Source organism: Oryx dammah, unplaced genomic scaffold, assembly GCF_014754425.2.
Source record: "Oryx dammah isolate SB20612 unplaced genomic scaffold, SCBI_Odam_1.1 HiC_scaffold_11210, whole genome shotgun sequence".
Lineage (NCBI taxonomy): Eukaryota > Metazoa > Chordata > Mammalia > Artiodactyla > Bovidae > Oryx > Oryx dammah.
In genome coordinates, this window is record NW_024080603.1 from 5,661,362 (window position 1) to 5,688,646 (window position 27,285).

The 27,285-nt window shown below is 41.3% G+C and overlaps 1 protein-coding gene across 1 annotated transcript in view; it reads right to left on the bottom strand.

Moving 5' to 3' along the window:
* Nucleotides 1-27,285, bottom strand: part of LOC120860996 (small conductance calcium-activated potassium channel protein 2) — a 169,919-nt gene that overhangs the window by 34,347 nt on the left and 108,287 nt on the right. The window contains exon 5 of the mRNA XM_040236702.1: nt 6,001-6,142. Within this exon, the coding sequence (XP_040092636.1) occupies nt 6,001-6,142 (142 nt within the window). The remainder of the gene's footprint in view (nt 1-6,000; nt 6,143-27,285) is intronic.

A 27,285-nucleotide genomic window follows, 5' to 3' on the forward strand; every position in this document is an offset into this window, starting at 1 on the left:
ACCCAACCCAACCCAAAAATGGGCACAAGAGCTAAACAGACATTTCTCCAAAGAAGACACACAGATGGCCATTAGGCACATGAAAAGATGCTCAACATTGCTAATTATTAGAGAAATACAAACTTAAACTACAGTGAGGTGCCACTTCACACCAGTCAGAATGGCCACCATTAAGAAGTCTACAAATAGCAAATGCTGGGGAGGGTGTAGGGAAAAGGAACTTTCATACACTATTGCTGGGAGTGTAAGCTGGTTTAGCCACTATGGAGCAGAATCGCCATCTGATCTCGCAGTCCCACTCCTGGGCATATATATTTTCAAAACTATAATTTGAAAAGATACATGTATCCTTATGTATAGAACAACACTATCTACAATAGCTAAGACATGGCAACAACCTAAATGTCCATCAACAGATGAAAGGGTAAAGAAGATGTGGTATATATAAACAATGGAGGACTACTCAGCCATAAAAAGAATGAAATAATGCCATTTGTAGCAACAAGGATGGGCCTAGAGATTACCATACTAAGTGAAGTCAGTCAGAAAGAGAAAGACAAGTACCATATAATATCACTTATATGTGAAATCTGAAATACTACTCAAATCAACATATCTACAAAACAAAAACAGACTCACAGACATACAGAATACACTTGTGGTTGCCAAAGAGGCTGGGATAGGGGAAGAAGGATTAGGAGTTTGGGATTAGCAGAGGCAAACTATTACACATAGGATGGAAAAGCAATAAGGTCCTACTGTATAGCACAGGGAACTATACGATATTCAATATCCTGTGACAAATTATAACAAGACAATATAATATGTGTGCGTGTATAACTGAGTCACTTTGTTGTACAGAAGAAATTAACACAACATTGTAAAACAACTACACTTCAGTAAAATTCTTTTAAAAAGAGGAAGGATAGAAGAATAAGGAAAAAGATAAATAATGACAACCTCAGTGGTTTTCTCTTGAAAGGTAATGAGGACTTTGTCTATTAGGCAGCTGTATAATCTTGTGTTTTAAAATAAGACCCAAGGAAAGGGAAGAGATCTTTGTTTCATCAGCTCTAATATTAGTTAGGTCTTGACTCATTTGATCTGTCACAGCGGAATTCTTGTTCAGGCATTTTAACATATAAAACCCCTTGTTTTAGTATTTTGATAATCATCTTTACATAGCATTGTAAACACAACCTAAAATTTATTTTAAAACCTTTCCATGATTGTCTTGGATTTACAACTTACATTTCAGCCAAGGAGAAGTTATTTTTTGATAAGACCATTTGTTTCTTTCTTAGAAATATTATGGAAACTCTCTTCCTTCATGGTTTAACAATACATTTCTGCCAAGAACCATGGCAGAAATGAGCTTTCTCTTAATGTCCTTGGCTCCCCAAAGTAATTCGTGATATAAATTGTTATTTTAAATTTTTAAATTTCAGTTTCATTTTGAGTTTTTAACCAATGAAATGTGAATATCTAAGATGATTCTATGAAATAATCCATTACTTTCATTAGCTTTATGAAGAAAACATGCACTGCTAATTTCTTTATGTCTACATTTTTGAAATGGGAAAGCTTTGCAGGCGTTAGCATTCAGATCAACTGTATATTACGTGCTTCAAAGTGAAACAATCACATAAGGGTATAAATTCTATCAAAATTTCATAAACACAAGAACAAGAAAATTGAAATATAAAAGAACACAAGGAATCACAGTGCTTCAGAGATGATGTGCAAGACGGTTCAGGGCTGACCCTGCGCTCTCCTGGGGCTGCTGTGACTTGTGCTTCTTTTTCACAGTTTATTAAAGGCCAGAGAAACACCGAGCAGTGACTCATGAGAAACGTGACAATGTACATTTTATCTAAACATGCACTGCAAAAGTGCAGGGGTGAACAGGCTGGGAGAAGAAAGAAAGAAAAATATATCAATAAAAGAGCCTGAAGTTAAAAGCAAGTCATATCTGACTTAGGCAATTCCAATGCAACAAACTGGTATTTAAATTTCATGTGACCAAAGGCAAAAAAAAAAGAAAAGAAAAGATGTCTGATAAAACTAAAACACAGTTCATCTAAAGGAAACTAACCTTTTATACAAACTCTGAGAAAACTGCTTTTAGGAAACTAAATTTGTCAGCCACTCTCTGTACAGTTTCTAGGTAACCTCAATACTTAGGCTCCTGATCCCCAGGAAATTTACATGGGCTATAACCAACTTCCCAGAAGCACCCCCAGACCACTGCTTTGTGGCCTGAGTCTGTGTGAATTTGCTTGGCCAGTGGATAAAGACTATGCAACTGTATACAGTTTTGCAAATAGACTAGTCAAAGAGCACTCAATTCTTCTATATGAAGTAAACAACTTCTCATCAAGTTAATTAAGAAATGTCTGTTCTTAAGAGGGAAATGGAATGGAGCTCCTCAGATTAAGGTCAGAGGGCAGCAGGGAAGACAGTGAGCACTTCCCTGCACGCAGTACCTTTGTGTCCGTATTGATCAAGCGGCTTAGAACATATTCCCTAAAAACAAGGTAAGATTACAAGTGAAACTTAAGCAAGGAAGTAGTTTGAGGCATGAAATAAAAGATTTGTGCTGTCAGATGAGACTTTGCAGGAGCTGTTCTTGAGATCTTAGGGACAGAGAAAAAATCAAGGAACGATGAAAGTATTACAAGAGCCAGGCAAGGTTAACCTCAAACTTGGCTCTGATCCATGGTAAATGAAGCGGTTTGTACAAACCCTGAGTCATACCTGATTCAAGAATAAAAGAGTGGATGTCTTGCCAAAAACCAATGCCAAAGAAGTTGTTTCTAAGAAGCATAAGGGGAAAAACTCTGCAATCACCAGTTCTGTGTGTATAAATAGCATCATTCATGTCCCTTGTGGGCTTGTTATGGGCCCTCCAAAAATACACCCATGCAAATTTTATTTCCCAAAGCAATATACTAAATAATAAAATGCCATCTTTTGAGGAAAAAGAAAGGGATCCAAGGACCATATAAGTTGTAATAAAAATTACTAACATTCATAAAACTGTATTTTCTTTTATAAGCAAAGAATGCTAAATTATATTTTCCACAAATGGTCACCTTGTTACAACTTGTAACCTTAAAATGAGCCCCCAGATTTTATTTTCACAGCTAGCTATTCAGCACTACCAAGTGGGAGAAGAGTGTTCCTACTCGGTATATGTCATGGACACTCAGTCCTTCCAGCTAGTTCTCACTCTTTGAACAATCTTCCTAAGTAGCTGCTACAAGGGTACATGCTGCCCTGGCCATGCTTCAAAGGTCCTCACTTTGAGAGCCTGCTTCTCTCATGCCAACCTGAGGGTGGACACAGTGGAGGCGTGGGGTAGAGATGCCTGGCCTGAGGCATTCTGGGAATTTCCTGCCTACGAGGCTCCCAGTGCTAGCCCACATCCTTCCGCAGGCAGAAACCAAACCAGCACCAGGATGATGCTCTTTGCTGTAACCCAGCTGAAAAAGCAGATGAGGAATGAGGAGAACCCAAGGCACTAAAACTGGAGCATCTGGGGCAGACATTTCAAAGTTCACACCACATGGCAGTAAATTTTAGACAACTTGATAGCTTTCCATTTTCTTACATCTAAAGTGAATGGTACACACGCGCCCTGGCCACGTCATGGGGAGTAAGGGACAAGGAACATGTCTGAGCCTGCTCAGTGTTCCAGCAGAGTGGCATGCCATGACAGGCAGCAAACCTCACTCAAGAGCTCCATAGGATCTGGCCTCCCACTCCCAGCCCTGTGTCTCTTCTCCAATTCACTCTGCACACTCCTGACCCTGCGGCCTTGTGCCCACATACCCAGTCCCTCCCTGGCCTCACTTTCTTCATGCAAACCTTTTCTTCTCCCTGGAATGCCCTTCCTCCCCCACACTTTGCCTGGCTACCACCCTTTCCCATCTCAGTTTCAAAGTCAACTTTCCAGGGATTTCTTTCGCTGAATAGATCCCATTCCTCTCCCTTAGTGCCCAAATCTGATCCGAAGTCTTAGTCCCTCACATACTTGTCACAAACATAATTAACAATCATTTGTTAATTATTAAAAAAAAAAAGGTGGTCACCTATAAGCTCCATGAAAGGAAGGACAGAGACAGTTTGTCCTTTTTTTTTTGTTCTATTTCTAGTTACTAGGTGAGCACTGTAATTGAGATAATAAAAAAAAAATATTCATTAAAATGATAAACACTAATTATTTAATTGAAAAAGTGTTATTCTTCAATTGTCTGATACATTTCAAGATAGTTTTCATGGCCCACATTTTATAGATGAGGAAAGTACATTTCAGAGAAGAGGATTTCATTTAAGTTCACCTGGAAAGTTGGAAATGGCAGAATCCAGACTTAAAGAAATTCTTGACCTTGAAGCTGAAGCTCTGAGATCGAATTTGCTCATCACAAAGAGCAAATCCAGCAGCACTCTCTCCTCAGTGGAGCTTCATGATGCAAATTAAGATGAAAACTGTTAACCTATGTACCTACCGTCAACTAACCTTTGACAAAGGAGGTATGAATATACACTGGGAAAAAGTGTCTTCAGCAAGTGGTGTTGGGAAAGATGGACAGTCCCATATAAATAAATTAAATTAGAACATACCCTTATACCATACACAGAAACCAACACAGAATTGTTTAAAGACCTAAATAGGAGACACAACACCATAAAACTCCTAGAAGAGAACATAGGCAAAATCTTCTCTGACATAAATCATACCAGTTTTCTTAGGGCAGTCTCTCAAGGCAGTAGAAATAAAAACAAAAACAAATGGGACCTAATCAAACTTATAAGCTTTTGCAGAACAAGGAAAACCATAAACAAAATGAAAAGATAACCTACAGCAGGGAAGAAAATATTTGCAAGCAATGCCACCAACAAGGGATTAATTTCCCAAAGTATACAAACAGCTTGTACAACTCAACAACAACAAAAAACAACCCAATTCAAAAATGGGCACAAGAGCTACATAGACATTTCTCCAAAGACATACAGATGGCCACTGGGTACATGAAAAGATGCTCAATATCACTAATTGTTAGAGAGATGCAAATCAAAATCACAATGAAGTATTTGCCTCACACCATTCAGAACAGCCATCATTAAAAAGTCTACAAATAACAAGTGCTGGAGAGTGTGTGAAGAAAAGGGAGCCCTCCTACACTATTGGTGGGAACATAAATTGGTGCAGCCACTGTGGAAAACAATAGGGAGATTCCTCAAAAAACTAAAACTAAAATTACCATATGATCCCACTCTTGGGCATATATCCAGATGAAACTATAATTCAGGAAGAAACATGCACCCCTTTGTTCATATGAGCACTATTCACAATAGCTAAGACATGAACACAACCTAAATGTCCACTGACAGATGAATGGATCGGTATATATACCTGATAAAATCCTACTCAGCCATAAAAAGGAGTGAAATAATGCCAGTTGCAGCAACATGGATGAAACTAGAGATTAGCATACTCAGTAAGTCAGAAAGAGAAAGACAAATACCATAGCGTATCAGCTATATGCAGAATCTAAAATAAGACACAAATGAACCTATCGATGAAACAGAACCATGGACGTAGAGAACAGGCTTGTGGTGGCCAAGGGGGAAGGCTTTGGGAGAGGGGTGGAGAGGGAGGCTGGGGTTAGAAGATGTGAGCTCATATAGAGAGTAGATAAACAACAAGGTCCTACTGTACAGCACAGGGAACTATATTCAGTATCCTATGATAAACCACTGAATCACTTTGCTGTAAAGCAGTAATTAACAACACTGTAAAACAACTATATTTCATTTAAATTAAAAAAGGATGAAAACTGTTGATGTTCTCTTTCAACAGAAAATTTACTTATGTATGCTGCCTTTCTGCTGTTGGGAAATCAAATATTTTACCATGACTTTACACAAAGATGGAATGGACTAAGTGCCTTCCTGAGTATTCATAAAAGAGATGAAAAATGAAAAGACACTTACCATAATCCCAGTGAGCAAACAGACTCCTTTCCCACAGTATGTGTTAGGCACCATGTCACCATAACCGATGGAGAGAAAAGTTATTGATATCAACCACATTGCTCCAAGGAAGTTGCTAGTAACATCCTGTTGATCATGGTACCTGAAAAATAGCAAACAAAGCCAGTCTTTTATAATTAATCTAGAGGAGGGCCGCCAAGGGCAGTTTGACTCAATCCAGTAAATTTCCTAAGTAGCTTCTATAAAATGCTCTATTTAGAGGTTTTCACAGCTCACTATTATAAGTAAAATTGGGATTCTACCTAAGCAAAGTGAAAGACATCAGGATTTCTTCAACTTTAAAAATAATTTGAAAGGGAAGCTGCAAAATATGAAAATACCTTTTGTCACTGGTGTTAGTTGACTAATGCACATTTATCTCTGAGTCCTGTTCTTGCTTTGCTCACAAAAGTGTCCTCCTTCCTCGATGTTCACTAGTGTGCCCAATGTGTAGGATGATACGCGGTCACCAAATCTCCTTCCTCGCCTCTGTATCAGGAGGAGCCGTGGTGTCCCCTTTGCTATCTGCTTCCCTAGTGGGCCAATTTTGACCCTTCAAAATCAATTCAGTCGGGAGCTTCTTCTGTCTGTTTTTCTCCCAGCCCCTCCCGGGGGCTCCCTCCCACGGGACTAGACTGTAATTGTCCTGTACTAGTTATCCTCCTTGAAGATGGGAAAAATATCTTTGATTGCACAGTCCACACCCAGAACTAGAGCTTAATGTAAGTCATTGCCTCACGAGTTACACACACAGAGTTTGTATTCAAAAGGAGAGGTATGTAGTTTATCCTGGTTATCCTAGAAGGTGTCAAGTTTTTCTAGTGAGGAGGAAGGTTTTTGTATCAGAAAGAGATATCCTATAATGTTTTGCTTGAATTACTGGTGTTAAACAGTAACCTGGGCCCCTCGTGGGGCACTACTATCCTTCACGCATACAAGCGTGAGGCCATGCCACTTGTCACCTGGGAGGAACTTGCCCTGGATGTGTGCTCTGCACAGTTGTGGGCAGGGTGGCAGCCATGGGCATTCTGTACTCTTCACTCTACTTGTGTTAAGGACCACCCTTTCTTCCCAGCTCTCAGAGCCCACTGGGAACAGCTTCCCCTTCCTGGTTTCTTGGTCTCCGAAGCATGCTGATAACCCCCGAGCTGGCATTCACTCAGTTCTGCCTTTCAGCTCAACCATCTGTCTGTGTAGTCAGAGTTGTGGAGACAAGCAGCCTCCCCATGACCTGAGCCCCAGGATTGATCCCATATACAACCTACATCGCTCCATTACATTCTCTGAGATTTCTTTTTTCTGTTCTTTATCTCATGCCAAGACTTCTGCCATAAACCAAAGTGCAGAAAGGTTAGAAAGGATAAGCTTTCCCCTGTAGTCCTGACCCTTTGACAGTGGAGACAGTGGGTCTTATCTCTGTCTTTGGACACAGAATGGCCTATGCTTATCACTTTTATACTCTTGTTTGCTTCCAAACAAGAGAGAAGCTAAGAAATGGCATTTCCTGTTACATTGGCTAGGAAAGAGAAAGCCCTGGCTGGAGTGAGTAGAAACCCAGAGCAAGGAGGTGTGATGGCATTGCCGTATCTTCTAAAAGAAAAGGGAAGGTCAGGTATGCAGCAGCCAGCCCTGCTGAGCAGCATGCTGCGAGTCTCTGGTGGCAGGAGGGCAGCGGCCTCACCACTCTGCTCCAGGAAGCAGCCATCGTGACTCAGAGGCAGAGTCCCCTCTTCCTAGGATGGCTGAGTGGAGAGGCTGTCTCTGCCAAAAGGGAGGCCAAGATGTAGTCCTCATATTAGAGAGACAGATAGATAGACAGACAGATAGATACCCGTGCTCAGTCATGCGACCTTATGGACTATAGTCCACCAGACTCTGTCCATGGGATTTCTCAGGCAAGAATACTGGAGTGGGGGGCCGTTTCCTTTTCTAGCGGGTCTTCCCCAACCAGGGATCGGACCCACATCTCCTGTATCTCCTGCACCGCAGGCAGATTCTTTACCTTTGCGCCACCAGGAAGCCTTACTCCTCATATCACTCAATCACTAAAAAACAAATGAAATAATGCCATCTGCAATGACACGGGTGGGCCTCGAGATTGTCATACTAAGTAAAGTAAGTCTGACAGAGAAAGACAAATATCATATGATATTGCTTATACATGGAATCTAAAAAAAAAAAATGAAACAAATGCACTTGTTTACAAAACAGAAACAGACACAAAACACAAATTCATGGTTATGAAAGAGGCAGGTAGGAGAGGGGTAATTTAGGAGTCTGGGATTAACAGATACATACTATCATAAATAAAATAGATAAATAATAAGGCCTACCATAAATAGCATTAATAAAGAACATACATAGTAGGGAACTACAATAATCTATAACAGGAAAGAATCTGAAAAAAAAAACATAGGTATGTATAACTGAATCACTTTGGTATACACTTGAAACTAATACAAGACTGTAATCAACTATACTTCAATTTTTTTTTTAAAGATGTATTCCTAACTTTCAAGGAAGATAGATGAGTGCACTTCCTGTGAGAAACTCTGATAAATAACATGCACATAAAAGCAGAGTGATGTGATACGTGTGAGAGTTCAGCTATGCGTGGGCTACCAGGCTCTGTGGGCTACGATGCCTGTGTGATGGGGGTGCCATGGGAGAATGTGGTTTCTATTTCAAAAAGGACCCTCAGAAGTACGCTTTGGATTATAACCCACTCACAATATTGAGGCTCTCTATGAACAGTCCTCATCAAGCAATTTCCTGAAACAGAGAATACATTACCTCGGCATGAGTGTAGGCTACACACGAGAGGGGAGGCAAAAGCTTCACATCCTATTCAATCTTCAACTGTGACCCAAAGTTTCTTCCTAACAAAGCACAATTTACATAAAGATCCGATATGTTTAAGAGCTGATGGCCCTGATTCCTTGATGCAGATGAACTATTTGTTAAGCCCTCTTTATGTGTTCAGCACTTAACTTGCATTTTCTTGTTTTACAATCTTTGGCTGAAACAGCTATGGTCTTTACCCATGATCAACAAAGTGTTCTCAGTTGCTGCTGCTGCTGCTAAGTCACTTCAGTAGCGTCTGACCACGTCTGAGTGATATCCTCAAGTTATTGCTACATCATGAGTGATTAGCATGAGTGATTACTTGCCAGGCACAGGCTGTTCCTCTGGCAGAGCAACTACAAAGAGGAAGTTTGAGATTTTATACTATAAACAAAAGTCTTTAAGGGGCCTTCACTGCTGGAGCACACAGGTCAGTCTCCTCAGCTTTGGCAAAGGTGTGACAGTCTTTGTCATCTGTTCTTCCTGAAGCACTTTGATTTGGTTTTCAAAGTTTAGAGCACTTAATGACTTTTTAATTACAATGAAAGTTAGTTGCCTACATTTAATAAATACACAAGTTTAAAATATATGAATTTCTTCCATCCTTATTCAATTCTTCACCATCCTCAAGTATTATGCCATTATATCATTTAGTCAGTATTAGTTATATGCTATGCAGTTCTATTGGGTCAGACACTGTATTGCTAAACTGAAGGATCTAATTAGAAACAGACAACTTTCTAGGAGTTGGCATTTAAAGGGCTTGGGGTTCAATGGTAAATTACCTTTTTTTTTCCTTATTAACTAATTAACATGCCTGAAAGATAACTTAGAATGGAAAAATTATATTTCATACTAATGTTTATGTTACATTTCAGACATGCTTAGTTATGACTAGTCAACAAGAGGAAGATAATTAGGGACCACATTAGCTACTATTAGAACACAAATATTAAGACTTATCAACAGGATGACATTGCTTAGAACACTTCCAGATTTTGAATAAATGCAGAGTGACACCATTGTGAATGATTAATAAACACAATTTAAATAGTTAAACATTTTCAAAATATTTCCTATAGTTTTTCACTTCAAAAACTTACTTAGATAATTCCAACCTTCTCCACAAGGAGAACTATTCTGGGAAACACCTGAAAAAATAACTCATGGGGCAAATTTCAAATTCTAATCAATATGAATGCTTATTTAATTAAGACATATTAAAGAAGATTAAAATTAGTGTAAGGAGTTTCTGATGATCTCAAACTTTTAAAATAAGGGCTCTAGGGTTTAGGGAAAGGACTTCGTGAACTGTTTTACAGAACTGCATGCTGCAAAGACTTAAAGCTTGTGAGATGAGCTTTAAGATTTTAAAAGAAGAAAATGTTTATTTTCTTCGTTACCATTCATTTCTTCATTCACTCTTGGCTGTGGATCTATCACTATTTTTGAAATCACAAATATGACAGCTTTCCATTATATTTGCTTAAATTCACCAGGGTGATCTTTCCAAGGGCATTACTGAATTTTTCCCTCTAAATGAGATGGTCTGTAACCAGAACTCCTGCCTCCCCCACAGCACCTTTCCATAAGCAACAGGAGCTCTGGCTATAGTAAGGGCGGGCAGTTATGCCATCCTCTTCCCCAGCTCTTGCTCTACAGGTACATTTCATTCTGCCTAACAAAACCCTCCCCCACCTTCCTAGCCCTGATTTGTACTTTGAGAATCTGGTCATAATTCCTCTTCACCAGGTTTCACATAGTAATTTTAGCACGGTACTCTGGGTTGGACCACAGAGTGCCGTGTCCGTTCTCTGTGGGCCAGAAGGCATATAACATATGCTCAGCTTAATAAACAGGCCCCAAGAATCTAAATTATAAAGAATTTGAGGACAAAGATTATGCTTTACTCATTGTTTTATCTTCACTTAAAAGAATATAGCAGGAAATTGGTATTTACTGAATTAATGAATAAGACAATATGAAACATTTTTCTCAAACTGACTTGTCCTTAGCCACATGTTAGGCCTTCGGGATCACATATATAAAGATACAAAAAGCGGATAGAAATGAGTCTTTCCCTTCAATCAGTATGAATCGGATTTATCAGTTATGTTCCAAGATCTGTATGCAACTTATAAGTTACTTTTACACATGTAAAAAAGATTTACAGCTTATAAACTATGTTCATTAACCCTTTTCTATTAAACATACTATTAATACTATGGAATGCAAAAATACCTTAATTGTCAGCTCTGACCTCAAATGTCAGCCTCAGTTAAATGGTGAAAAGTATTACAAAGGTTTACATTCATGTGACCAACCTGCCATCAATTCCCTCTCCTGAATCCACCATTCTCTTCTGTAATAACACTAAAATGACAGTAGGGCAATTGAAAAAGGTATAAACCCATAAGAACAAAAGGAAAAGAGAAATCAGAGAATAAAAAAATATCATATTTTTATGCAAACAAAAGTACATGGGGAATTCTGCTTCCAGCTAGGATGGAACAACACAGGACTGAATTTACATTGCTTCCTAAAATGACTACAAAACAGAAAATATATTTGAAACAATAGTTAACACGACATAGATAATCTAGTAACAAAGAACAGTGACCCCTGTGAGGTGGTAAACAACTGAAGTGAGTTGTAAAAGTGCCCCAGCTTCATGCCTCAGGAAAGGCTTCAGAATGTCACTCTGGGATGGAGATCAGCAGAGACCAGAGGGCTTCCCAAATTGAGGACAGAACTGGGAATACACAGAGACCATGAGTTTACAGGGCCAAGAACCAGAGACAAAGCATTTGCACAGAGACAGATCCAGAGAACTGTAGAGAGGTCTCCTTGATTATTCAGCCAAATATTTACTGATCAGTATGTGCAGATAAAACTGTAAGGTTCGAGAAGGAAAAATACTGTATGTAAGGCAGTACAGTATCACTTGAAGGTAGACTGTAGTAAGTGACAGGAAGATAAGACTGTGGTAATTTAGTTATAGTATACCTAAGTGTATAGGTATGCTATAAATCCTAAAAGAGTAATTAAAAATAATACATCAAAGAGTAATGAGTTATAACCTAGTAAAAGATATAAGATAGAATGAAAAAAAGATAAGCAATCCAAAATGAGGCAGAAATGGAAAAAAGGGGCAAAGAACAGATGGGACAAATAGAAAACAAGTAGCCAGAGGACATATTTACCCAAGCATATCTGTAACCACATTAAATATAAATGGCCTAAATACTCGCAATTTAAAGGAATAGATTATTATACAATACATGGAAGGTTTACAACTTGGAGAAACCATGCAATGAGTGGGTAAGGTCCAAAGTTGAAAACAGGAGAAATTATGATGTCTGAGTATATGGAATAATAGATGCCCAGCTGCTTGCCCCTGCATAGTACTGCCAGACAGCTAACAGGAGACAAGAGTTCTGTTCTCTGAGGAAAGGCTGGAGATTCTGAGCCAGGGCCCAGCTAACGTCAGGATGTTTGGATTTGAAAACACGGTGATTAAATTCAAGTTTCGAAGCTGAACAACATTCCTAATTTCCTTTCTTCACTCCCCGCTTTTGACCCTATATTAGAATTCACTAATAGAGAGAAAGGAGGTTTCTCCCTGGAGAAACAGAACTGTTCCAGTGAAAAGACTTTCATAACAGGAAGAATTTTCTAATGAAAAATGCAACTTTTCACTTATATACCCCACAGAGAATTTCACCAGCTCCCTCCTCCTGCAAAGCTTCCAATTTCCACTCTGGAACATGAAAGAATAACAAATCATCAGTACACATTTGAAGTATACTTTCTGTAAAAATATACAGACAAAAAAAATGGGAAGGGAAAAGGAAGGAAATAAGGGGAAAGGAAGAAATCAGAAGAATCTAGAGCTAATGTAGAGTGACGGGGTATGGGATTCTTACACCTTCTATGCTACATCATGAAAGAGCTAAAGGAAAATATGCAATCTATAAAAAGGAACAGGATGCTACAAAGGAGGGCAACTAAATAATAAAGAAAGAGGAACTTTTTAAAAACCTTAAAATTATAATAAAAAATAATCATAATACAATTAGAATATAAACTGGTAGAAATCTTCCAGACAGTAAGACAAAAAGAGAAGGGAAGGGAAAAAAGAAAACAAAAAAGATGTATTTTCAGAGAACACAGAGGGTCTAATAACTAACTTTCCAAAAGGAGAACAGAGAAGTGGAAGGAAAGATAAGGGAATTAAAAAAAAATATGTTTGATTTTCCAGGAAAACTGGAAGGCAGCCATCTCTAAAGAAAAGGTCTACTTAGTCTGAGCCACCAGGGAAGCCTAGTATTTGCATAGAGAATAACAAAAGACTATGCAGACAGGGATCATCCTAGATTTTTAATACTAGGAACAGAGAGAACTTTGAAAGTTATAGAGGGGAAAAACAGATCACAGCTAAACATTAAAAATGGTTGCCTCACAAACACCAACATATGGATCAATGGGACAGCACAGAGAGCCCAAAAATAAACCCACACACCTATGGACAATTAACCTTTAATAGAGGAGGCAAGAATACACAATGGAGAAAAAATAGTCTCTTCAAATCTCTAGAAAAGTTGGACAGCCACATGTAAATCACTGAAGTTAGGACACACCCTCACCCTAGACACAAAAACAAACTCAAAATGACTTGAAGACATGACATCATTCAACTTCGAGGAGAGAACAGAGGCAAAACATTCTCTGACATATATCATACCTGTGTTTTCTTAGGTCAGTCTCCCAAGGCACTAGAAATTAAAAAAATAAATAAATAAACAAGACCTAATCAAACTTATAAGCTTCTGTACAACAAGAGAAACCATAAACAACAACAACAAAAAAGACAACCTACAGGCTATGAGAAAGTATGTACAAATGACATGACCAATAAGGGCTTAATTTCCAAAATATACAAACAACTTATATGACTCAACAGCCCCCCCCAAAAAAAAAAAATCAAACAACCTAATCCAAAAATGTGCAAAGACCTAAATAGACATTTTTCCAAAGAAGACATACAGATGGCCAGTAGGCACATGAAAAGATGCTCACCATCACTAACTATTAGAGAAATGCAAATCAAAACTAAAATGATATACCACCTCACGCTGGTTAGAATGGCCATCATTAAAGTCTACAAATCATAAATGCTGGACAGGCTGTGCAGAAACGGGAGCCCTCCTATCATACAGGTGGGAATGTAAATTGGTACAGCAATTATGGAAAACAGTATGGAGGTTAAAAATATAGTTGCCATATAAGCCAGCAATCCAACCCCTGGACATATACCCATACAAGGCTATAATTTAAAAAGGTACATGTACCCTTATGGTCATAGCAGCTTTATTTACAATAGCTAAGACATGGAAACAACCTAAATGTCTTTTGACAGATGAATGGATAAATAAGATGTGGTCTATATATAGCACAGGGAATGATATTCAACATCCTGTAATAAACCAAAATGGAAAAGAAAGTGAAAAAAGGATATGGCAGGGATTCCCTGGTGGCTCAGATGGTAAAGAGCTCACCTGCAATGTGGGAGACCCAGGTTCAATCCCTGGGTTGGGAAGATCCCCTGGAGAAGGGAATGGCAACCACTCCAGGATTCTTGCCTGGAGAATCACATGGACAGAGGAGCCTCCAAAGTGGAAAATATGAAGTATATACATATGTATAACTGAGTCACTCTGCTGTACAGCAGAAACACAACATTGTAAATAAACTGTATTTCAATAAAATTGAAAAATATATAAATGGGTACCTCTAACATTATTTAATTGTATTAACATGTGTGTGTGGTAGGGGGTGTTGGGGGGAGGGAGGCAGTCTATCTTCCCAGAGGGGAAGGATGGAGAATCTTGGAGAAGGAGCTAAACAGGAGTGTTTGAGGCCCTCTCTCTGCTCTGCCTACCCATGGAGGAGGCATATTTAATTCTCTGTGCGATAAGCTTCCAGGGCCAGGGGTGATCCCCTTCAGAGTATAGATGTGCACCTGTGACCCCATCTAACTCAGCGCTGAGTCATCGGAATACCGGGCAGCCCACTGGGATTTGGGTCAAGCAGTGGTGTCCAGATCTGCTTCATGCCCACAATGAAGCTGATATTGTGATGCCTCCAGTTGAAGACCCAGATTTTAAAGATCCAAACCCTTGACTAAAATCCTCTCTGAGTAAGGGTGCTCTAAAGTGAAAACACTTTAGTTATATGCATAAAACTACTCGACTTACAGAAATCCCCTCAGGTCAGAGAATCTGAACTGCCCCAATGGATGTGACCTGCTCCTCATCCGTTCCTCATACTCCTACTTTCTCCCCTATTACTGAGTCTTGAAAACATACATGATTTTAGGACTTTGGGGATCCCAGGATAGACCTCCTTCAATACCAATAAGTATTCAGAGCCATGCAGTAGATACAGGCCATACAATGTTACCTGTTAAGCCTAACTTTCATTTGGGCATAAGGCAGATTCAATTTTGATTAACTGTGTAATTCTTTAAAACATCAAAATCAGTTTTCTACTTTGAATTTATTTTGCTCCTAAATGGCACCCCACTCCAGTATTCTTGCCTGGAGAATCTCATGGACAGAGGAGCCTGGTGGGCTACAGTCCATGGGGTCACAAAGAGTCGGACATGATTGAGCGACTCACACTTTAACCTTGCACATTTGGAATTTTTTTCTTTCTTCTGTTAATTTAGAAAAGTCAAAAAGCTAAACATTTCTCTCTTTTCTCCTTTCCCCTACTTTTACCCTCCCTTTCCCTTTCCTCTGTGTCTATGTGTGTCTGTGTATGTGTGTGTGTGAGGGAAAGAAAGAAAGAAAGAAAGAAAGAATTTCATTCACAATACAGACCACAAAAGATTGGTCTTTAAGTACAGACCCTCACTGGGTATGTCGGTCTAAGAGCACAAGCTTCCTCTGAAATAAAGGTCAAAGTCCCTAAAGGAAAAGAGGGGATAATAGAACATACATCGATTTTCAAATTTGAAGAATTACATTCCTTAGATTTCCTTGAAAATATGATAAAATGTTTTATTGTCTGACTCTCTATTATTCATGTAGGCATTTTCATTTCTGTTTGAATAAGTGAATTCAGAAATGACTCATTTGTCAATAAGCTAACAATCTTAGTTCTTGTACATATATAACTATTTGACAATTATCTATGTTAAAAACTTACAGGAATACAATATTCCCTCAACATACCCTAAACAGACCTGAAAAGACTTATCAGCATTCAGGCTGTTTTTGATAAAAAAAGGCTCATGAAATATGCCCAGCCCTAGGAAAGAACTTCCAGGTTAGAGAGTCATAGCGATTAAGAAATTAAAGGTTCCTAAAAATGATAGCATATTGAAAAGCAGAGACATTACTTTGCCAACAAAGGTCCGTCTAGTCAATGCTATGGTTTTTCCAGTGGTCATGTATGGATGTGAGAGTTGGACTGTGAAGAAAGCTGAGCACCGAAGAATTGGTGCTTTTGAACTGTGGTGTTGGAGAAGACTCTTGAGAGTTCCTTGGACTGCAAGGAGATCCAACCAGTCCATTCTGAAGGAGATCAGCCCTGGGATTTCTTTGGAAGGAATGATGCTAAAGCTGAAACTCCAGTACTTTGGCTACCTCATGCGAAGAGTTGACTCATTGGAAAAGACCCTGATGCTGGGAGGGATTGGGGGCAGGAGGAGAAGGGGACAGAGGATGAGATGGCTGGATGGCATCACGGACTTGATGGAAATGAGTCTGAGTGAACTCCAGGAGTTGGTGATGGACAGGGAGGCCTGGCGTGCTGTGATTCATGGGGTCACAAAGAGTCAGACACAACTGAGCGACTGAACTGAACTGAACTGAACTGAAAAATGAACGTGGAGAAAGACCCCAGGGCATAAGTGTCCATCATGAGAGATCTCCCTGAAGGGAAATACTCAGGCAAGTCTAACCTAGAAGACTTCAGAAGCAGTCAGTTGCTTGCACCTATATGTTTTAATATAAGCACTTGAATATAGTTCAGGCTTATGAAAGTGTGTGGTTCTGGAAATTTAAATGCCACAGAGCATGATCATACCTAATGTGATTTTCTGAAATGTGAAAAACTTTTGGTCAAATTCCAAATAAAACAAATGACAATTTTCTCTCAATTCACACACTAATAACATTATTTAAAAATTAAGTATATGTTACAAATGAGCAAAAAAATTATGTTACATTTTAAATGGATATAGGTCTAATCTAAGAAAATTAAAAATAGGCTTTTAGTACATAGAATGTCCAACAGGTCAGTCTAATGTCAAATGGAATACAGAACAATTTTTTGTTGGGTAGGAACGTCCCATACAAACCCAGTACAGAACATCTGTGGTCCCACTCAGTAACAGGAAAAATAAACCCTTCTACAAAATGGCCCTGGGGAGCAGAACCACCCGCAGTGAGAACCACTGGTCCAGAGTTCCAGGGAGGTCAGCTGGGACTGTGTGATAGCCATCAGAGAATCTGGAGCTAGCTTCATTTCCTCACATCTGGAGAGCACTGAAACCAGACAACCATGGAATTTGGCACAAATTATACTCTTAAGCCCCAGCTACTTCCCAGGCAATCAAAAAAATACCAAGTTCCAGAGCAATGTTATAATCGTGGCTCGCATTTCCACCAAGGTTCTCTTCCCCTTTTGTTTCTGTACAAACTTCCAACCAACCAGTAGTTATTTTCATTTTTCTGGGCGACCTCCATTCCTTCTGCGCCTGCGATGTGCCCAGCATCCACACACTGTGAGCTCCTCTAAGGGGCAGGTGGGCGCCTGAAGACAGCCATGGAACCAGAGCAGGTCAGGCCCAAGACTCCTTACCCCCAGATCAAGCCTTCCCTTACCAAAATCACTGAATACAGTTCCTGTCTGACACATCCCAGGCTCTGCTAATGCAGAGAAAGCATGTCTACAAGGGCCTGGGCGGAGGGCTGCAGTTTTAGAAGACCCCGTAGCCCCCACCCCGCCGCAGTCTTCCACCAGGCTGACAGCCCACAGAGACTCATTCCCTTCTGGGAAGAGCAGCGGGCGGGCAGTCACTAGGTGGCAGTGCCACACCAGTTTTCCCCACGGCTGCCCGGCTGATCCAACCAGACCATCCTGAAGGAGAGCAGTCCTGAATATTCCATGGCAGGACTGATGCTGAAGCTGAAATTCCAATACTTTGGCCACCTGATGCAAAGAACTGACTCATTGGAAAAGACCCTGATGCTGGGAAAGATTGAAGGTGGAGGAGAAGGGGACGACAGGGATGAGATGGCTGGATGGCATCACTGACTCAATGGACATGAGTATGAGCAAGCTCCGGGAGTTGGTGATGGACAGGGAAGCCTGGCGTGCTGCAGTCCATGGGGTCCCAAAGAGTCGGACACAACTGAGCAACTGAACTGAACTGCCTGGCTGAGTTTGGGCCCGACCAGTGTGAGTCAGCTCATGAGGGGACTTCCCTGGGATTGCCTTCAGGCAAGAGCCCCTGTCGTGGGCATCATCCTGGAAGCAGAGATTGTTCCGTTTAAGAAACAGCAGCTACAACTGATATACACAAGCCGGAGCCACTCCCATACCAGCAGCCTCAGGTGTGATGGAGCAAGTTAGAGGCATCATCTGAGCAGTGTGTGTGTGGGTGTGTGCGTGTGTGGGTGTACGTGTGTGTGCATGTGGGTGAGTGTGGGTGTGGGTGGGTGTGAGATGGGTGGGTGTGGGTATGTGTGGGTGTGTGTGTCTGAGTGTGTGGTGTCGGTGTGGGTGTAGGTGTGGGTATCTGGGTGTGTGGGGTGTGTGTGTGTGTGTCTGGGTGTGTGTGTATGTATGTGTGTGTATGTGTGTGTCTGGGTACACATTCCTTTCTAGGTCCAACCTAAGGTGGCTGCATATCTTCACGTTTCACCCGTCTGAGCTTCTCCAGATCAAATGCCACACTGTACCTTGTAAATGTGTAAGAAAAAGAAATCCCTGTGCATTTTTCTAACCACGTTGGAGCTGAAGCAGCATTTGCAGACATAGATGTCAGGGTCTTGTTGACTCATCCTGAGAGCAAGTCCAGGAAGCGCTGCTCCGTCTCCAGAGGTACTGCCCCTGCCCCAGTCCTTTCCTCAGAGCCACGGTTCTTCATACCTGAGCCCCCTTCCCATTATCACAAGAACCTCCTGGATGGTTGCCAGCACTGAGATCACAGAGTGCAAACCCCACACTACTTGATGAGTACATAACGACTGTGCCTCTTTCTACTTGACCAAATCCCTCTCCATTTGTGTAAAAGCAGACACAGAGAAAAGTCACTGCTTTTGCAAGTGTGCCTTCTTGCACACAGGCAAGGTGGCAAACAGGGCTTTTCCGTGCACAGGCAGCTTTTAGTTTTGCTCCCTTCTGTTGCCACTGTTATGAGCACAGGGGCTAGTACCACTGAGCGGTAAAGTGGCAGAAAGAGGACTTGGGGAAAGAAGGAGGGTGAAGCAGCAGTGAGGCAAGCACTATCTTGGCAGAGCCAAAGGAGCTGGGGTGAGAGGATTTCAGTCTGTAAGACAAGGAGAGTAAGAAGAAGATGGATGCTCAGTAAGAAATCTGAATGAGACAAAAGAAAAAGAAACACCTCACGACCTTTCTATGACATTCTGTTCTCTGACTCCTCAGTCCCCCTCCCTCCCTCCTACACTAGTACTTCCATCCTGGGGTGGGGGAAGCGATGAGGAAAGCACATTTCAGCGTCCTAGCATCTATTACACATTCCTGAGAAATTTCTGATGTCTGTTTAAGGCTCCAATTCAACTGAAAAAGAATATATCCCAGTGACCCCAATCAGCCCAGCTCTAAGTTGCCACATCAACAGTAGACAATTATCATGAATAGATTCTAAAGGTTTAGTTTTCAAACTACAGCAAATGAAAATTCCTACTTAGAACCAATGCTGACAAGCCATTTAGCCTCCAGCACTTCATACTTCCAGGCTATGTTTCTAGAAAACATTCCTGAATGTTGTTTTATGAGAGAGAAGGAGGGAGGGAGGGAGGGAGAGAGAGAGAAAGATGACAAGAAGCGGAGTCAGAAAACCTCGCCTCCACACCAAGAAGAGAGCAGGGACAGCTCTCAGGAACACTAAGCTCATGGTGACTCCAGCGAGGCCGAGGAGCAGGACCGCAGACTTTCTGAGAAGGCCATCACAAAGCTCACCAGTTAAATCTTCCCACTTCAATTTTAAAAATTCATCCTCAAAGGCCTGCTGATTGTCCTTTGGTTGCTTGAGCATGAGCAGCTGAAATGCAGAGTGCAATGCCAAAGCATCATGAACTGAATTAAAACCCAGGTCTAGGCTCCTGGAGGGGGAACTTCTATGTGCAAAAAGACCATCCTCAAGCCCAGCTCACTGTCACCAAGGCCGTCAGCCCTCCACCATGTAAAGATCTCAGAGTTCTGCAATAGAAACACTGTGTCTTTGGACACACTGCTATATTTAAAATGGTAACCAACAGGGACTGATTGTATAGTACATGGAACACTGCTCAAAGTTATGCAGCAGCCTGGATGGGAGGGGAGTCCTTGGGGCATGCATATGTGTGTCAGCTGTACCCCAATGGGATGACCCAGAGAGATGACATGGGGAGGGTGATGGGAGGGGGGTTCAGGGTTGGGAACTCATGTACACCTGTGGTGGATTCATGTCAATGTATGGCAAAACCAATACAGTATTGTAAAGTAAAAAAATAAATAAACTTAACTGAAAATTAAAAAAAAAGAAACTATATGTCTCCTTAAGCCTAGGAAACATATTTTTATACAAGCGAAATAAAAGAGCAAAGACACGATGAGGAGGAGAGGAGGGTAACGTGGAAAAAAGAGGCCGAAAGTGAGAAAGTGAGTAAAGGAATAGTGGAAATTACTGCAAGTAAAACTCTGGAAAATGTGAATAAATGATTGGAGAAAAATCACTGCATGAGCCACAAAACTCGGAAACTTGACTAACTTAAAGCAATTTAAAAATCAGGCTCATTTTCTACCATCATGCACAAATATAGCCCATAGCCTTTGCTAGTTCCTACTACTGTTTCCAACTACTCCAGAAAAAGAAAAAAACAAGAAAAACAGAACCAACTTAAAAGTCCTATATCATCCTTCAGTTTTTAGTATTTTCAGCATTTAAAATGGTAATCAAAACCAGTGCTGGCTGGGACTTCCCTGGTGGCCTGGTGGCTTAGGCTCTGCGCTCCCGATGCCAGGGGTCCTTCTATCCTTGGACAGGAAGCTAGATCCCACATGCTGCAACTAGAGATCCCAGGCGCTGCAACTGAAAGATCCCACATGCCACAACTAGACCTGGCACACATAACTAATCAATAAATATTAAAAAAAAAGAAAAAGCTGCTGGCTGAATGTGTATCGCCTGCAGAAGCAATGTGGGAGAGGGTCCACTCAGTAACGCGGCAACACACTCAGCTCGACACACAGACTGGTGCCAGATACGGCACCCCTTCCCCAAAGAAACACAAGTTTAGCTTGCCAAATAGGTGAGAGTCACTTTTATTTTTCTTTAATACAGAGAATTCAAGAATACAAAGGAATACTGCCAATGGAAACCTGGGTGGAAAATGACCTCTGCACTTGGGCTATGAGCAGGTAACCAATAAGCCATCAAGGGTCAGGATTACAACAATCACCAGCCATGAACTTAAGCTTAGCTGTGTCATGCTTCTCTGTCACCTCTTCATCTCTTCAGTACAAGAACCGGTAGTGAAACGATCTCTTTCAACTATATTCCTCTTAAATCGCACTAACCGAATATGAATCTCCTAAGCCAGCAACATTTCCTTCTGCTAGCATGGCACAATGGGGCTTATAGAAGCCGAGTGTGACAGCTGTATCTAAAAGCAGAGTCCTCTGTGTGATGAACGTAGATGATGAAGAGCTAGCTATGCAGGTATAAGTAAATGGCTCAACACTGGGTTTCTTCTCCATCCTGTGAATCCTGGTTAAAAGTCACTTTGTGCATAGCTTGGGAACCATAGAGTGCCCCAGGGGATAAAGTATTTGCATGGGTTCTACATCAGGTCAGTTCAGTCGCCCAGTCGTGTCCGACTCTTTGCGACCCCATGAATCGCAGCACGCCAGGCCTCCCTGTCCATCACCAACTCCCGGAGTTCACTCAGACTCATGTCCATCAAGTCAGTGATGCCATCGAGTCAGTGATGCCATCCAGCCATCTCATCCTCAGTCGCCCCCTTCTCCTCCTGCCCCCAATCCCTCCCAGCATCAGAGTCTTTTCCAATGAGCCAACTCTTTGCATCAGGTGGCCAAAGTACTGGACTTTCAGCTTCAGCATCATTCCTTCCAAAGAAATCCCAGGGCTGATCTCCTTTAGAATGGACTGGTTGGATCTCCTTGCAGTCCAAGGGACTCTCAAGAGTCTTCTCCAACACCACAGTTCAAAAGCATCAATTCTTTGGCGCTCAGCCTTCTTCACAGTCCAACTCTCACATCCATACATGACCACTGGAAAAACCATAGCCTTGACTAGACGGACCTTTGTTGGCAAAGTAATGTCTCTGCTTTTGAATATACTATCTAGGTTGGTCATCACTTTCCTTCCAAGGAGTAAGCGTCTTTTAATTTCATGGCTGCAGTCACCATCTGCAGTGATTTGGGAGCCCCCCAAAATAGTCTGACACTGTTTCCAATGTTTCCTGATCTATTTCCCATAAAGTGATGGGACCAGATGCCATGATCTTCGTTTTCTGAATGTTGAGCTTTAAGGCAACTTTTTCACTCTCCTCTTTCACTTTCATCAAGAGGCTTTTTACATCAGCTGTGAGGCATCTTATAGGAAACAGGAAACAAAGCTACCATTTTTCTGTCTAGTCAAAGCTATGGTTTTTCCAGTAGTCATGTATGGATGTGAGAGTTGGGCTATAAAGAAAGCTGAGTGCCAAAGAACTGATGCTTTTGAACTGTGGTGTTGGAGAAGACTCTTGAGAGTCCCTTGGATTGCAAGGAGATCCAACCAGTCAGTCCTAAAGGAAATCCTGAATCCTAAAGGAAGTCCTGAATATTCATTGGAAGGACTGATTCTGAAGCTGAACTCCAATACTTTGGCCACCTGATGCGAAGAGCTGACTCATTTGAAAAGACCCTGATTCTGGGAAAGACTGAAGGTGGGAGGAAAAGGGGACGACAGAGGATGAGATGAATGGGCTTGAGTTTGAATAAGCTCCGGGAGTTGATGTTGGAGAGGGAGGCCTGGCGTGCAGCAGTGCATGGGGCTGCAAACAGACGGACACGACTGAACAACTGAATTGAACTGAACCTGAAAACATGCAAATTAGAATAGGCAGTATGAACTACATTACAAGACTGCTCAATAGAATTTTATGCAAAAACTGTGAAACTGTTTACTATCTTTGTTTTCCAATTCATTGGCCACTAACTACAGGTGTCTCCTGGACATTTGAAATGTGGCTAGTGCCAATGAGGAACTAAGTTTTTCATTCTCATTTTAAACAATTTAAAATTAAATAGCCATGTGGGTTGTCTGGCTGCCATATTAGACAGTGAGGACAATGGGTCACATTGTGGCAGGAGAACCACAGACTACACCTCATTGGGCTGTATTAACACAGCTGTTTTAATTCAGCCAGGCTTCCCTGATAGCTCAGTTGGTAAATGTTCCACCTGCGATGCAGAAGACCCCGGTTCCATTCCTGGGTCAGGAAGAACCCCTGGAGAAGGGATAGGCTACCTACTCCAGTATTCTTGGGCTTCCCTTGTGGCTCAGCTGGTGAAGAAAACCCACCTGCAATGTGGGAGACCTGGGTTTGATCGCTGGGTTGGGAAGATCCGCTGGAGAAGGGAAAGGCTACCCACTCCAGTATTCTGGCCTGGAGAGTTCCATGGACTGTATAGTTCACGGGGTCACAAAGAGTCGGACAGTTTCACTTTTCAGGTCACTTTCAAGACGTTCACACTAAACTTTCTCCCCATCATAGTGAAATGTGATAAAGAAGTACGATACATTCTTGGACTTCCGAAACCTTAACCTACATATACATTTACATGATGTTCTGTGCTATTATTTGGTTACTTATTTGGCTTCTTGGCTAAAAAAAAAGGAGTATTTTATAGAAATAAATTGACTTTTGATTTCCTAGTGTATACTGGTTCATTCGGGCAGGCAATGCTCCCCTAGTTCATGGAGACTGTACCAGAAGCTGGGGCCAGCAGTGCAGACAAAGTACGCTGCTCAACAGTTTTGAAATCCACAATGAGTGAAGAACTACCTTAGTCTCCAGAGGCTGGCAAAGCACCCCAGTCTTCCTATCAGACCTACTTCAGTCATTTTCCATGATTCTGCCATACCATGGGACACAGCTGTTACCCAGGAGGAGTCCACAGAAAATATTATAGCAGGGCAGCTCTCTTTGGGTTGACTGCTTTCTAAATCAGACAACCTACACACTAGAGCACTTCTCTCATTGTCAGTATTCAGATTCTGCTCATGTGGCATTCTATTGAAAAAAAATGACAGAAGCAGTCTCCATTCATATATTTACAAGCTAATTCTGCTTAAGGTTTAGTGATATATACACTGATAGCAAAGTACAGAAAAAAATCACGGGAATGGGTGCCCAGATGATCTATCATTCTGGATCTTTTGATATATATCAACATTATTTCAAAGCAGATGTTTCCACAGTGTGAATATTTTATTTATTTAGTTTACAAAGAAACTGTTTTGAAGCAATATGAAGAGTCATGCAGCCCGCAATAGCTTTCTTTTGCTCCACTTGATTTAATTAATGTTTGTTTCTGAACTTGTATATTTTACTTAAAAATAACATTCCCATAAAGTCTCTCACTGATGTAAAGTCAGCTGAACACTTTATACAAGTGTTGACCTCTAAAACTAAAGAGGGACTTCAGGAATAACTGCCATATATATATATATATATATATATTTTTTTTTTTTCCTGAGTCAGTCCATGGAGGACTACATTAAGGATTTATATGATTCTATACATTAAGGATTTATATGATTCTATACATTAAGGATTTATATGATTCTCAGTTTATATATATATACATTATTAATATAAGAGTACTTATCCTGCAATCACTTGGCAGGGGTCACTTCATATACTGTTCAGGGCATAGCTTTCAAACCTATAATCCTATCTATCTATCCATCCATCCATCTATCCAACTATCATGTTTCTGCTGTATTTAGAATTATGAGCTCCATCATATTCAGCTCAGGAACCACTGAACCTGGTTTTCTGAGAATTATCAGCATAGATATATGATGGCTCAGGAACAGAACATGATGAATAGGTAACAAAGACACACAGTGTGCTTGGTGCAGTGTGGGGTGCAAGAGAGAAGGCCATTTCAGGAGCTATTCTGGGGCTCAGAGAGCAGCTGGCTTCCTGCAGGTCTGTGTCCTAACCCCTGTCTCCACGGTGAGACAAGAGGTACAGCACTCACCACTGCAGTGGCTGGAGTGCACAGTGGCCTCTGGGGAGGCTCGGGCCATCCAGCACTGCGACATACATTCTGGCTTCCAGTCTGCGCCCTTTCTGCAGCATGCTGCTGTCCCCCTCCGTGACCCTCTCCTCTGTCTAGGGTTTCTTCAGACACCGAGCTGCCCCAAGTCAGACAATCTGGGGTCACATGCATGCCTCGTCCCTATGATCAAGGAGCTGTGATGTTCTGAGCCATCCACCTGCTACTGTTCCTCAACCTAGCCATTTCTTCTGGGCCTGGCCTCTCTGGCTTAGTTCCTGCCTGTCTCACACTTGGATTCTAAGCTCCAGCTGAAGAACTTTCACAGTTCACGGGGTATACATTTTTCTCACCCCTCCAGGCCTCTGCACACACTGTCCTTTCTTCTTAAACTCTGAGAGAGAGTGAAGGACAGGGAAGCCTGGTGTGCTGCAGTCCATGGGGTTGCAAAGAGTTGGACACAATTTAGGGAATGAACAATAGCAGCAATCCCCATTTTAGCCTGACTTGTGGTCCTTGGAATCCAGTCTAAAAGTCATGTCTTAACACTTGCATCCCTCTTCCTCCTGAGAGGAGGTCAGGCAGCCCTGTCTCACGGGCCCCACTCTGCACTCTCCCACCACTTGTCCACAGGGACGCACACTATTTCTGGCTCAAAGCTATGTGTCCAGTGCTAGTTATCCTGTCACTGGTGCATGGTAGGTAAAGAAGAGATTTTTCAGTGAAAGATTCCCCATTCTCACTGTCATATTCTAGGGATGAGATGATGAAGGCTTAGTCAGTCGCAACCGACACAATCCCAGCCTCCTTGTCTCTGGCGTTTCTTTCTGCATCTTCTTCCTCTGTTTCCTGAGTTATGTTTTTCTATAACAAACATCTAACAACATTACTTTGCCTCATTACCTTGGATGGAAAAGTGCCATCTCCTTAGCATAATATCCAAGGCCATTTACCTTGTGGTCCAACCCACTGTTGGTGGTCCAATCCACTATTCTTGCCATTTCTTCCCATCATCAGCTACATGCCAAACTCTGCTGTATTTATTCCTTGGCTTCTAATTGTCCTTAACCTTATTTCTCCATCTTTAACACCCATTCCACCTGAGAAGTATTTTCTAGTTTTCTGAGGCACAAGTCCTTATAGATGCCACATCATTTGTGTTAAAGCTATAATTTTATTATTTGTTTCTTCCACTAGTCATTAAGAACCCAAAAGGGGAATGCCTCTTAAATCCCATTGGCTAGCTGAATATTTGGTTCCAGTAGGAACCCAATAAATGTCTGAAACCTAAATTACAAGAAGCTTTAATCCTACATGCTTAATCACTAAAGAAATTTCAATTTTGGAAGTGATTTGCTTTAGATAGGAACACAAAAGCAGGATGCTGCTGCTAAGTCGCTTCAGTCGTGTCTGACTCTGTGCGACCCCATAGAAGGCAGCCCACCAGGCTCCCCCGTCCCTGGGATTCTCCAGGCCAAAGCAGGATAAATCAACTTCATACAGGTGTATTTTTGTTATGTAGGGATTTCCTAGTGGCTCAGTGGTAAAGAATTTGGCTGCCAATGCAGGAGATTGCGTTCAATCCCTGCATTGGGACGATACCTTGGATAAGGAAATGGCAAACAACTTCAGATTCATCCTTGGGAAATCCCATAGACAAGGAGCCCAGTGGGCTATAATCCATGTGGTTGCAGAAGAGTTGGACACGACTTAGTGACTAAAACGATGACAACAGTTTTTGTCATGTAGCCAAATAGTAAGAGAAATACGTTACTTAGAATATTAATGCCCACATTTTCACTTCTAGTTTGTATTGTTTTGTGTTGTAATATGTTGCAATTTGCTGGTTGCTTGTCAGTCTCAACATTA